General features: G+C 26.9%; 1 protein-coding gene and 1 pseudogene across 2 annotated transcripts; one reads left to right on the forward strand and one right to left on the reverse strand.

Annotated features, from left to right (window-relative positions):
* Positions 1-14,684, reverse strand: part of LOC112682477 — a 30,090-nt pseudogene extending 15,406 nt beyond the window's left edge.
* On the forward strand, positions 9,824-13,754 carry LOC112682478 (APOBEC1 complementation factor-like). 2 transcript variants are annotated; one of them, XM_025553092.1, is made up of 4 exons: positions 9,824-10,382; positions 13,011-13,254; positions 13,438-13,532; positions 13,609-13,754. In XM_025553092.1, exons 1-4 carry the CDS (start codon positions 10,210-10,212, stop codon positions 13,703-13,705), a joined length of 609 nt encoding a protein of 202 aa, XP_025408877.1. In that variant the 5' UTR covers positions 9,824-10,209; the 3' UTR covers positions 13,706-13,754. The 2 variants fall into 2 exon arrangements, with proteins under 2 accessions (XP_025408877.1, XP_025408878.1); XM_025553093.1 differs by having other exon boundaries at positions 13,614-13,701.
* Positions 14,685-14,910: the final 226 nt, after the last annotated feature.

Below are 14,910 nucleotides of genomic sequence, written 5' to 3' on the forward strand. Positions count from 1 at the left end.
ATTAATTCATCATCCGTACCACTCGTTTTAACGAAATACCTTCAACCACTCCGAACCTGTATAAAAATCCAACTGTGTTCACGCATCTGATTTCATTCGTGAACAACACAAAAATCAAATACATCAAATACCATGTGCACGGTGAGCCTGTGTGCAATACGTGATGTTTGCAAACTTCACACACATGATTCAAGCGCGTGTGCTGTGTTTCGTGTTTGCATTAGTATGTGGACGCGTCTTAACAGTGCACAAGCCCGCAACACCGTGTTTACAGCGCGTCAACTTGTTCTTACCAGCTAATGGCTACCGGACACTGGCTTCCGATTGGTTTAATTCTAAACGGTTAATAATTCTAAATTTAATTTAATTCGATTCCGCTTGTTAAAAATATTATTTTTGTTAGTTATTTTTCGACTTTCATAATTATAAAACTAAACTGTCACTTACCCGTCCACCTACCAAACTGAGAGACGATCGCTTCTCGATTACCCCTTTAGACACCGCGCTCGGTATAATAATTACTTACAGGCGACCGGAACGAATATATTGTTATTGTTATTATTATTATTATTATTGTTGAAAACTTGTGAAAATCGAAAAAACACTACTGCAACCGTACAACGTGTTTATTTTTATATTTTTATACTTGTTTATACTTCATTATCATAAATATTTAAGCTTATTATACTTATTATGTTTTAACGAAATCAAGTTCCCATTGTACTCTGTGCGCACCAATACATAATTACTTATACGAACGTAGGAATAATACACATAGTATGTCCGGGTGTCTTAATGAAAGCTTACAACAAACGTCTATTTCATCTTCTATATATTATCTTATATGAACATTTTGTTTTGATTATTGCAAAGTATTATTTATTTATAAACATCTGTATACTGATATAACTTAGTATTTGTTTTAAAATAATGTATATTGGATTCGTTTTAGGCACCATTAAAATTACTTCGCTCAAAATCATCTACATCAACATTTGATCCTTATTCAAACATTTAAATAATTGTTAGTGTACCACACATTATGTATGTATATATATATATATATATATAAATTTAGTATAAGTATACGTACTATTTTACTGTCCGATCGCCACCGCACTACTATATTGATTGTAATCAATTGTGTATAGACACCAAACAAAACTGTTGAATGATTAAAATAGAGATGTTTAGAAATTATGTATATGATTGATTTGGTATTACGTTGGTACATTATTTGGTACAAACACTAGTAAATACTATTTATTTTTAATAAAACAATTTTCCTAAAAACCAATAATTTATATCGTAAAAATTAGGTACCTATATGTTGTTTTATGGATTTATGCATTCTACGAGATAGATCACTAATACTGCTCATTCTACTAAAAAACTGAATTTTATGTTTACTATTTATGTGTTTTAGATGCACCATAAATAAAATCACCAACTTTTTGTAAGATATAACGATAAAATTTGAACCAGCTAGATGGAAAGCAATTACCCTTTTGACCGATTGACGTTTTCTTTTCTTGTAATTAGCAGTAATACATTTCTGTGATTTGTTGACACTTCAAAGTTTATGTTCACGTTGTATATATTTACGAAAACTTCTATTACAAAATTTAATAAATATGGAATACAAATAAATATTTTAATGCTATATTATAGCCTAAATTGCTAAGTCTAATTATTTCTATGTACTTAAATAAGTATTTATAAGTTCATCTTAAAGTTATATTATATTATAATATAAAGTCTATATTTAATAGAAAAGACAAATATTTTATTCATAAAAAATATTATATTAGATCTAATAAATAAATAAAAATTTTAAAAGAAAATATTCATTTCGTATTTTTGTTGTCTAGAATTTTACAATTGACAGTAATATTTTTAATCAATGTTGATAATATTTATCAAACTTAAGTCGGATAAAAATGAATAAAAGTATTATTACAATTGCCAATATCTCGAGTTGTATATTCCATCGTAAGTCAATGATACAATTATTTGATGTTTTGCCAGAATTGCTTCTGTCTTTTGTATACATACAAAATAGGGCGATATATTTTACAGTCTAGTCGTCTTTATTACATGTATTTTAAATGGTTAAGAATTTTTAAAGTAATATTCCAAGTGTAGAACATAACAAGGGACAAATTAATAACAATAGAAAACCAAAAAAATAAATATTATAATTACATAACTTATTTTAGTATTAATTTTAATTGATTTTAACTAACATTCAAGTATTTATAATTAAAATATTGAGACAGTAAGCAGTAACTTTATCTATCTATAGTAGAACGAAAAAACTTTACTTTAGAACACTGGACCACTGCGGATCAGTAAGAAAAACGCTATTATTTTATAACTATGCATATTGAAAAAAATAACTGTTTTTAGTACATAAACTATTTATGGGTATAATATGTATGTAATGATACATTTGAAATTCATAAAATAGTTAGAAATTGAAGTAAAAATATACTTTTAAGGATTTCTGAGTGTTTATTTTAGTATGAAGGAAAAAGAAAAAATCATGATATAATATTATTTATTGTTGATCAAGAGTCTATACTTCACTAAATTAAATAAGTTCTAGTTGTATTTTATATCTAAGATATTTTATATGAAGGATAATCTATAATAATAAAATGACCACCAAACCACCTTTTTATATACGCCTATAAGTATAAGTATAAACTAATAATTTTATAATCAGGTTGGTTATAAAAAAGAAAAGATCATAAACATTTAGGTTTGGACTTTGATTTAATCAATTCAATAAAATTTCGATTAAAATTATAAATTATATGTATGTTAAAGTAATATAAACATCTAGTTAATATTTTAACCCCTATGGACATATTTTTAGACAGAAATAACTTATATCATTGATTATATCGTTCAATCAAAAGTTGTAAAAATTATTCATTAATTCAATGAAATTCGTTAGAACAATATTCATATCATTTTTGGTACTTGGTTCCTACAGGCGATATTTTAACATTCAATATTTGTCGTCACTGAAAAAATAACAGACAGAACGCTTTTATGACGCGTGGTATGCATACGTTTTATCCTGCAACACGACTAAAATATTTGTGTACGCAAGGCACTGATACGAAAGTGAATAATTGTATAATATTATGTAGGTAAATAATGTATACAAATGTATACATTTATCAATCAGACATTGCCGCATAAATATTGTTTTGTTTCTCTTCTATTGTCCACTTTTTAAATCACCAGTGTTCAGATCAGACGAGCATGTGTCAACGGTTATTATATGAATAACTTTCTACCCAAATAAATCTGTTATAGTACCTATAGTATAGGTCCTATACTGTTTTAGCTATCATACTACTGTACGATTAGTTATGTAAAATACATTTATGTTTAACTCATATCATGTATGTGTAGTAAACAACGTGGATAGGCTTAAAACCAAAAAGTTTGTAAACCTACATTATATATATATATATATCATATTATGACTGATCCACTTAACACGGCAAACAGTTTTTATTGTTATATAATTAATTAATTAATATATTTGTTTTTTTTTATCGGTATACATACAATTCAACGAGTTACTTTAGTACGTATTTTCACTTGGAGTATTGTCAGGACCGGATTTAGAAATATGGGGGCCCTGGGACCATCATTACAAGTAGATTTTTTTTCGATTATACATAACCAAAATTTCAAATAACCAGAATTTTGGTTAGGAAAAAACAATTGTTTGTTGTGATTTATCATATGATAACTTTGCGAGATATCGTCGCGAAAATGTTTCAGCAACTTGTGAAAAATCCAATAATCGTAGTAAATCAATTTAGCAGTACAAGGCTTGAAGTTGATAGTTGAAGTTCGTAGTCGGTTTTTCATTAACTTCTTTTTTGAAAATGATCGTTCCCCGATAGAGATGGACACCATCAAAACTAAATATGCAGTCGTTGTCAGATAAATTGAGACGACGACGGCGACGCTTTTCATGAAGTGTAGCCCAAACTAGTCGCTGGCAGTGTGGTGCAAAGGTCACACAGTTGGCTACGACGCATGCAGTTACCAGTTAGAACACGGTGTGTTTCGACCGCGCGGCGCACTTCAGTCGTATCAACAATTTGTTTATTATAAATGTATATAAAAATAAATTATTCGGCTGACCCGTGGCGGCGTCAGAATTTTTTGCTAGGTAGGGCCAACGGGAGGCTAACAATTATAAGGTAGGGCCACCAAAAATGAGATTTCAACAAAAGATAAATACTATTATTTAATATTTTCTACTTATGAAAAATGACTATATTATTATGTCCAAGTTCAGGTCAATGGTAGGGTCACTGGTAGGGCCAGTTATTTTTAGGTAGGGCTATGGCCCTACCTGGCCCGTTCTTGGCGCCGCCAATACGGCTGACCAGTGACAATATTAATTATTAATAGATATGGACATTATGGAATATACTAATATATATAAATATTTACTCTTTCGTGCCAGGATTGTGTTCGTATTCTTTTGTACTGAAAACGTATGCTATAATATAAAGTTTTTTTATAATGAGTTCAAAAATTAAAAATCGTAAAGCTCACAGTCAAGCTAGGGAAATAATTTGGAATTAATATCCTAAAGTAATTTTTGTAACAATTGTTGGTTTATTGATGTATTTTCGGTAATAATATTGAAGTACGGAGAACCACTGGTTTTCCGTTATCGCGCCGCCATCGCCGTCTCAATTTATCCGGCAACGACTGTACTTCTATATTAGGAAATATGAACTGCTAATTATTTTCCTCAATAATCCTATGTAAAAACATTTCCCATTGCTCATTATCTTTACGCGTGGGTCTATGTCACCTACCCCTTGAGCTGGGCCTGTATAAGTACTTGATAATTTCAAAATCATATTGGTTTGATATTGCTTTTTTGGGAGGCTTTTATCTTTTAGTTTAATAATTATTCAACCTAATGATCTTTTTCTTTTTGACGACATTAATACATACCAAATAAAACAACGATTGCAACTTAAATACAATTGATCCTTATTTCCAATACTCGACTTGGAAAAATTAAAAAAGGGGACTATTTACTTTAAAAAAAAGAGTGTCCCCAAAATTTGTTAAGCGTTATAATTATAACATAATAATAGTAGGGGGACGCTAAAATTTCTGAAAATTAGTTGGGGTACTCCGTCCCCTTGCATCCCCCCTCAAGTTGAGCACTGCTTATTTCTATTTATAAATTAAAAGAAAAACAACTAAAACATAATTTGAACCTGTTTGTTGATTTACTTATTTATTAAGAATATTGAAGAATAATACTAATAATCAAGGGCGTAATTTGAGGGTGGTCAGGGTGTGCGGTTACACCCCTCACTTTTAAAATAGTACCAATTGGTCTGCTAAAATAATGTACCGTGTTTTATACAATTCAAATCACATTGTATTTTTATATTAACAATATTGTTATTAATTTATTTTTAATTAAGACAATTATGGTTACATTTACATGATTACCTAATACTTAATATATTTTTATAAACAAATATTGTATTATGAATTAAATGAGTAAACAATAAAATTATTAAAGTTTGATTTTTTTAGTATTTTTTTCACTCATTTATATTTTATATCGACGTATTGTATGATAAAATTCCATGTTTCCTGTAGCAAAACGTAATAACATTAATATTTTTTAGATTTTATTATATTTATGCTATTGCTTTATTTACAGTAGGTCAAAAAATTCTCCATACACTGATTTTAAATTTTTCCATTACATATAATGATAATTAAAAATTTGAATAACTTTATATTTTTAACAACAATTTATTAGGAGACACCAGCGGCGGATTAGCCCACCGGGATACTGGGAAAGTTCCCGGTGGACCGGTAGTCGTATTATAACACTGGGCCGATGTACTTGGATTAAAAATTATTTTATAAAAATAATGTATTTAATTGTAAGATTGTGATAAAAACCCAGTGTAAACGTGATGTAAACAATTCTACGAGCATTTAATCCATGAATAAAGGAGACTTTTACGGAAAATTATTATTATTAAATGGTGGGTCGGTCATACGGTCATTTCCCGGGCAGAAATGTTTAGCCAATCCGCCGCTAGGAGACACATAAAAATTATGTTTTTAAAAAAATAAAGTATATATTAATTATTTTATTATTTTATTATTTAAGTATAATCATCACTAGATTTTTTGAGCGTTGAAATGGTCTTTGAACTTTCAATAATTAACAGTGTTCAACTTTTTTAAAACAGTTCTCAATTTGTTACTTTTTCTTCTGGGTTTAACACCAAATAATTTTTAATAATTATTATTTTTCAATTTAATACAAACTATTAAGAAACAGTTATTTTATAAATGCTTAATAATAGATTATTTCAAAATTTATCTTATGTGAACCTAGATCAAGATCTTGGCTTTAATTTCTTTCAGATGTGTTATTTGTCTAAACCAGTCCTGAAAGACGTAAATATGGGGTTACGCGACATATGCTGCTTTACAATTGTAACTGCAACTAAAATTATTAATGATAAATCCGTCGCCGGTCGCCGTCGAACGATAATACCACAGCGCGATAGCTCCAGGATATTTTTATCCATATTCATTACCGATATTATTATTTACTATTGTTTATTGTTATACGTCAAGATGGCTTGATTGCTAAATAGTAATAAAAATAATAATAGTGATAGATAATAATATCATTGGTTATAAGTAGAGCTTGTAAGTTCATGCATTTGCATATAAATCTTGCAAAGTTGTATTTAGTGCTAGATGACATAGAAATCCATTTCAAGGTACCACGATTAAATATGTGAAATCTTATTTTGCATGTTTTGCATATTTGTCGTATTTTTGTATTTTTTGTATATTTCTATTTTATCGGGCATATTATACAACATTCTATTAGAATTTATCATAAATCTAAATAGAAAATATATATAAAATTAAAAATAGGAATTATATTATCTTTTCTTTTCTTATCTTATTGATAACTCGTACATTTAATGAAGAAATTTATTTCAAAAGTTTCAGATGAATTACTGACAAAGACGTACATTTATACGCAGTTCATGAAGGCTTAAGAATAGTATTATATAGTATTTAAAATCTATTTTTTCTTTAATTGTGACATAAAAAAAAAAAAAATATAGCAAATATAGCTATAAAAAAAATGTTATTTCCAAATTTTTTTTATGATTTTTTAGGTAAGCATTTTTTAAGTGCAAAATTTTAGATACTTAGTGTATATAAATGCATATTTTTTAACTTTTTAAGGCATATTTCAAAGCATATTTTTCCAATTTTAAGTGCATAAATGCATGCTTATTTAGACATTTTTTAGGGTATGAACTTACGACTAACTTACGACCCTGGTTATAAGTTATTTCTCTGTCTAGTGTTCTTACAAAACTATAGTGAGTTTGAAATAATTTCCGTCTTGTTCTTCGAACGAATTAAATGCAATGGATTCTACTATTTTTACAGCAAAGATATGTAGAAAAAATGAGAGGTTTTCCATAAAAAAAAAAATCTAAAGTAATAGGTCCACAGAGTTTATTTAAAAGTCGATGGGCGAGATACTTTAGTTATATTTGGTATTTATTTATTTTATATTCTGAGTTTTGCGAAAAATGTATTGTATTCAGTGGTGTAACTAAGATTTTTTCAAGGGGGGTGTTCGCCAGTGGTATAATATATAATATAATATATACAGCTGTACAGTTATTTTTTAAAAGTTAATAATTATAGAACTTCGAATCACTACTATGTAATATTTATTGTATTATTTTATTCAAACCTACCACTGTAATTATTTCTGTGTTTGGCCATTCATACCTTGACATTCATTTGATAAATTTAAAATCATTGCCAAAATTTTTCTCAAAAATAAAATAATTTTAATAGTCACGTCAAATATACAAATATTATAGAAAGTTATTATACATATTACAACTTTACTAATTTTGTTCTGGGTTAACTTTTTTATGGCGTCATCTGTAGTATCTGCAATTGCATACTGAATATTCAATGCAGCAATTCAATTTAATATACAAGCTGATATTGTTAGTTGATATTAGTATTGATATTAGTTTCTGAGTATGTTTTCAGTATTTTTAAAGTTTTTTTGGTCCAAAAAGTCGGTTATATTTTTATTAACCCATTTACCTACTCATTTTATTTTTTCTTTGTTCTATTACTAGACCATTATATGATTATATAATTACATTATATGATAGAACTCTCAATCACGGGTTTTTCCTATCTAAAGACAATTTTTATCTGATTTTCATATTATGTATGGAAACTTTTTTGTTGTTATTTTTCTACATTTATTTATAAATATACATGTAAATAATAAAATAATTAATATAAATGCTTTGTGTTTTTCTAAAACTTTAATTATTATGTATTTCCTAATAAATTATTAATAATAAATTACAATAATAAAAATATTAAGTTATTCAAATTTTTAATTATCATCATATGTAATGAAAAAATTTAACATCAGTATACGGAGACTTTTTTGGCCCACTGTATAGTAAGTTTTTTTTGCTTGTATTCATTTTTAGATTTATTATGGAACTCAATGAACAATTTTTAAAATGGCCTACTTGACATCCCACACACAAAAAAAAAAAAACTGAAATGACGCCACTGCTAATAATAAACAAAGAAACAAAGTCTGAATCTTTTGAACAATTTGAATTTCTCAATATTTGGGATGTATATCGTTAACCTTGATTGTAAAGTTTTTTTTATAAACTGTTGAATTTGTTTGATATAATTTGAATATGTTATATTGTATATGTATTTTTATATGCACATTTATTATTATTTTTTCTTTGCTCTCAAAGTATTGATGTTTATTATTTGTTACATTTTTTTCTTACATTTTTTAAACTTTATTATTTGTTAAAAGTAAATTTTTATTATTTTGTAATCAAATTTTGATCATTGTTGTATATTTCTATATTTTGGCCTCAGTAATAAATTGGGTGAGAAGAGAAAAAGAAGAGGAAGGATTTAATTTTGGTTATTTGGCAAAATATTCATAATTGTCATATAATACTACAGTTCTACTTTTTTTCTCAATATTTCTTTTTGATTAACTTGTATTTTCATTCGACATATTTAAAATGTATATTTTATTATTTATAACGATTTATTTTGATTTGTTTAGTGTATCATGAGAAACGTGCACCAGCAATTACAAATTTACAATTTCAAATTACAATTTTTATGATAATTATGGTTTTTATGTTCATACTACAGACGAACGGTATGGTTTCTGTAATCATGATACTGAACAAATGTCAGCGTAAATAATATGCACTAATCAATTTTTACACAAATAATTGTAATTCTTAATAGTATGCAGTGGCGTAGATACAATTTTTTTTCTGGGGGGGAGTGGTGTTTAAGAGTAAGTTTTTAAGTCTTCTTAGTATATCTTAAAACGAGATCATATGTAATAATATTAAATTTAAAATGGTATTATTATTATGTCCCGTATTTAATGAAAATTATTTTGTTACTCAATTTTTAATATATCATAGTAAAATCAAAATATTTTACTATAATATGTAAATATTAATAAATAATAATCAAATATCATTAAAAAAAATCTGTGAGGAGTGGAAACCACTTACACCCTCCCCGTAACTACGCCACTGATAATATGTATAAAATAATATGAATACCGATTATAACACACGGTTTATTGATTTTACGAAAGTATCGGTGATTTTTGTTTTGTTTTTTAGTAATTATAATGAAAATATTTTGTAAAAATAAAAAAATGCACGGTTTTTGTTCATTATACTGTACCAGAATTATCCGAGTGCACGAAAACTTCAGCCGAGCTCATTCATCACGGTACCCAAAACACAGATAACATTAATCGATAAGGAAATACGACAAGATACTACATGCTCATAGTACATAATTTACGATTGGTATTATAATACGGAGCCAAGTTGTCTGGAGGAATAAACACTATCGACAAAGGACACGCAGAACGCGTCTGTCAAACCTTCTTTCTCCCCACCGCGGCGCACGGATGGTCATCGACGGTCTCCGTCTCTTGAGCCGGCAGGGGTTTTCCGCCGCCGACGACTCTTTCATTTGATCCCGACTGCCCGCCGATCGAACACTCCGGCACATATCGATCACACGATAATGGCCGACGAACTGGTGTTTGACACGAACTACTCGTTGTTGACCGTCAACTCGCAGATAATTTACAAGCCGACGGACGAACGCGACGACCCGGAGCCCGACAACGACCACGAGGTGTATGTGGGCAACCTACCCGCGTACTACACAATCGAGAAATTTGTCAACTTTGCAAAGTAAGCGCTGTCCACGCGGTCTCCTCGTTCAACGCGAACCGCGCCGCAAGACGTTTTCTTTTCGCTTCTCGGTCCTAGCGTTTCCAGTTAAATACACTTGCATCGCTATAGCCTACCGTTTTGTTCGAATCCTCTACGGTGGACCGTATTTTTCGTATTTTTGTCCGTTGCAACAGCTATGAAACCCTCTTCCCTTTAGATCTGGTTTTCTAGAAATTAACTATACTTTTCGGTATTCAGGAAAAGAAAAAAAATAGTTTTTATAAAGTCACTGACGTATAATAGTGCGTTTATTTAAAATGTATGGAAATAAACAAGGTGACCATAAAGTACCGTAGTACGTTTCGGCACGTATAATTTTGTAGCATCAGTAGTTGGTTTTCAAATTTTAATTTACTTTTTGGGTGTTTCTGTCCCCTCATTTAAGTTCCTGAAAACGTATCTAATTTGTTATATTTTTTTTTTTTTACTCCGCTCGTTTTATCTTGATCCGGATTGACCCGTTCAAAAAAAAAAAAAAAACGTTAATTAAATACCGTGATGACACGATTATACTTACACGGCTATATTTAGGTATGAATTGAGGAAAAATGAAATTAAGGCCCTGTCGAACGTCATGCATTTGAACGAATTACCTTTTTACTTGCATAATAATAAAAATAGACGAGTTATTTATAATATTTTAGAACGAAATAAAATTGTAAAAATTGAAAGAAAATATTTCATTAACCTAAGCTTGATAATTATAAATTTACAATTTATAGGAACTCTACAATTTTTAATAATTCGCTCAAACGCTGTCAGCTGATCAAAAACAAAATGTCTGAGATAACCATATGATTTCATTCCAAAGAGATTGCCACCGTTGAACACGTGATAAAAACATATGTTTTTCGTCAGCTAATCTAAATTTTTTCCTCTGAGTGTTACTGCTGGGTAGCTTCTCTTCTCGTTCCTTCATGTCATTACAAAATATCTAAACGCTCATATGCTCATTGCAATTATTACAGAGTGTAATAAATGTTGAAAAAAAAATAAATTATTGTTTGATCAACATATTATGCATATAAGATCACACTAATTATTGATGTAATAGACATTCATATTTAAATTTATCAGTTATCAGAACTTTAATTTTTTACGTATTACAATACAGTTTTTAAATTCTAAAATCAAAATTTTGTTTGCATTTAACTTGAATTTTGTTCATGATTTAAGTATTTTTAAATCATTATTAGAATAAAGTAATAAATATTAATAAATAGTAATTATGATCGAGGAGCATTCAAGTATTACGTCTGCATATTTTTTTTTTTACCTTTTTTACCTCTTTCTCATGTTTACGTATGTCAGACTGTGACTAACCTCCCCTCCTCTTCTATTTTACATTAACCTTTTTCATAGACCCACCTCCTAAGTTATTTTATTTTTATTAATAATATTAATTTCTTCAATTATCATAATAAAGATAATTATAAGAATAATACAATGTTGTTGATAACTAATCGACTAACCTTTGATTTTCTCGCGCGTTAATTTGAATTTGGTAAATTTGATGTTAACTTCAGATTGAGATTTAGCACCCCATCCCTCGTATAAAGTACTGTCAGATTTCTCGTATCTTTTTCACCAGGTCTGCTGACGTAATACTAGAATGTTTTCTAGAACATAATTGTAATAAAAATTAAAATAAATAAGCTTGCTTAACATTTTCAATATTATTCAAGAAAATAATTATTACCTATTCAGTTTTACTATAATCCAATCATAATAGTTATATAAACTAAACTGACAACTTATAGCATAATACATATATGTATGGGTAATTTTGCTTTACCTTTTCAAGGTGTACAAATTATTTATAAAAAGCAACGAAATTACTATTATATTAAATAATTGAATGTAAATACAACATTGCTTATTCATTTTTCAAATAATATTTTTAATTTAATGAAAAATATTAAAATATAATCTTTTTTATTCAATTATTAATGTAATATAATCTACTAATTAATTGGTAGAATTTTACCACTCGAAAATTTAACAAAGAAAAGAAAATCAAGAACCAGAATTTTATTAAATGCATTTCTCACTTTGCTCTGAAAACTTAGTATATTTTATTTATTTATAGTAAAATATTTTCAGCAATAATAAAAATTTGCTCATTTTTAATTTTAAATGAAGTGTAAACCTTTTTTACTGATATAATACACATTAAAAATTAATAATGTTAACAAAAAATAGAACATTAAAAATATATATTTTACAAACAATATATTTGAATAAAAAATAATTAATAATTTCATCATATAGAACCAGCAATCAAAGAAGTAATTTCTTACTTTTTGTAATTTATACAGATTTGATTTTATAATATGTGATTTTTTTTATTTTTAATTTTAACATTTTTAAAAAAAAAATTAGGAACCTACATGTGGATTCATTTTTAATAATAATAATTTATTAACAATAACAGTATTGATGTGTATTATATAATATATTATTTACATTAGCTTACTAACAGGGATATTATTAAGGTTAATTTTGAACAAAATTATATACATTTTTTATAATTTGACTGTATGATATAATTATTCTTTAAAATATTAATATTTTTTTATATTTCAGAATATCTGGTTCAATTTACAGTGTACGTTTGCTTAAAGGAAATGGAGGCTTAAATAAGGGTTTTGGTTACATTTTGTACAGAGAGTTGGCTGCTGTTGACATTGCAATTAAAACATTCAATGAATGTTATCTGCCGGAAAGTGATACTAATAGACCACTGATCGTACAAAAGAGCCTACGTAATACTATTATGATGATTTATGGATTATCAAAAAGAAATAATAATATTTTCTACATTAGGAGTGTAAGGATTGAGTTTTAATTTATACAAAATACTTTATATTTATCATTTTGGTATTGTTTTAACTGTAAATTATTTAAATAATGAAAACATAATATCGTTAACTCATACTTAATGTTCTCACAAAAATTACAAGTTTATTATACATTTATTAATAAAAAATATATTAATGTTTATAAATTTTAGGAAATTAATTATTTTGTAATCAACCATCCATCACTTTTGCTGAAGTTCGAGTGTGAAGATGATACTAAGTTATTTCTATCTTTTAAATCATTAAAGTAAAATTTAATATTTATTAAAATAATCATTGAATTAAATTAACTATTCTTTTTATTATTATTTTTTTTTATTTAGAGCAGCACAAATTTTTAAGAAAAAATTGAAAGAATCCTTTAATTTTTATGGAGCTAAAATGTACTACTTCAATGATGTAGAAAATTGGGTAAGTTAGGAATAATAAAAATTAACATTACCTATTTAATAAATAATAACAAACCTGCACGAACAAATGGAATACATATTAAAATTAATTTGGAAACTTACTAACCTATTTAGTTTAATAATTCAATATGAATTATATCATAAAATAGTAGATAGTAGTTTATATTAAACTAACATTTTAACTGTACATTTTATCACTTAGTTTTGTAAAATATTGGTTCAATTATTTTATTACATTTAAGATAAAATTAAATTGAAGAAATATACATTTAAACAGATATACATGTTATAGACAAACAATTTAATTATTATTGATACTTCATACCAAATAAAATATGTTTTATAAAGTAGTTCTTATAGTTTTATTATGAATTACCTATATTAGGTAAATAAATAAACAGTAAAATTGATTAAACAAAATTTTCAGGGAAACAATAAGAGTAGAATTTCAGTAAATTAAATCTAGTTTTAAAAATTAAGGGATTAAAATATAATAATATTAGTATGCATATAATATTATACACCTACAATAGCTCAATTACCAACAATAATCATAGATATATATAAAAATTCAATAACTGAATCTGATAAGATATTTAGGTACTTTAAATTTTTGCAAAAAGGAAAGTTATTCATATAAGGTTTTATAATTATAAATTATTATTTTTATAAATTAAAAGAACTTTTTAAAATGTCAAGTTTGAAAAAGACAAATAATATTGTTTGTGAATTGTTTTATTGAAACATTAAAAGAAAATACTGAGGAAATTAATCAAATCAAAATGTTTGATTAAATTATAATAATTATCATAGTCTATGGAATTATGTTATTATGTTAGAGATATATTGAAGTTAATATTATTACTTGTGTTTGGCATTTGATGCTTTATTCCACGTAAATTCGATTTTAAGGTCAACTGACATCAATCATCAATTAAAAGAAGTAAATAAATATATATAGGTGTTAAATGTTACTTATGTTTATATATACTTACGTTATAATTGGTTTTTAGAACTTTAAAATAATGATAAGAAATCACTTTTGATAATAGATAACTTTTATCAATATACTTTTAAGCACGTTTTCCCGTTTATGCAATAATTACCATATCCCACTACACGTTATATTCTATTAGTATATTAAGTGATTCTTTGTCATTTGTTATTCCCCTTTTTATTTAAAATTGGTTGTTGTGTTTTATTAATTTTTAATTT

Source organism: Sipha flava, unplaced genomic scaffold (assembly GCF_003268045.1).
Source record: "Sipha flava isolate LNK unplaced genomic scaffold, YSA_version1 204_pilon_pilon, whole genome shotgun sequence".
Classification (NCBI taxonomy): Eukaryota; Metazoa; Arthropoda; class Insecta; order Hemiptera; family Aphididae; genus Sipha; species Sipha flava.

What these genes read in the sequence shown, in the direction of transcription:
- LOC112682478 (XM_025553092.1), top strand. Translation starts at nt 10,210, where the DNA reads ATGGCCGACGAACTGGTGTTTGACACGAACTACTCGTTGTTGACCGTC. An exon ending in AAATTTGTCAACTTTGCAAA is followed by an intron (nt 10,383 to 13,010) that starts GTAAGCGCTGTC and finishes TTTATATTTCAG; the next exon opens with AATATCTGGTTCAATTTACA. An exon ending in CTATCTTTTAAATCATTAAA is followed by an intron (nt 13,533 to 13,608) that starts GTAAAATTTAAT and finishes TTTTTTATTTAG; the next exon opens with AGCAGCACAAATTTTTAAGA.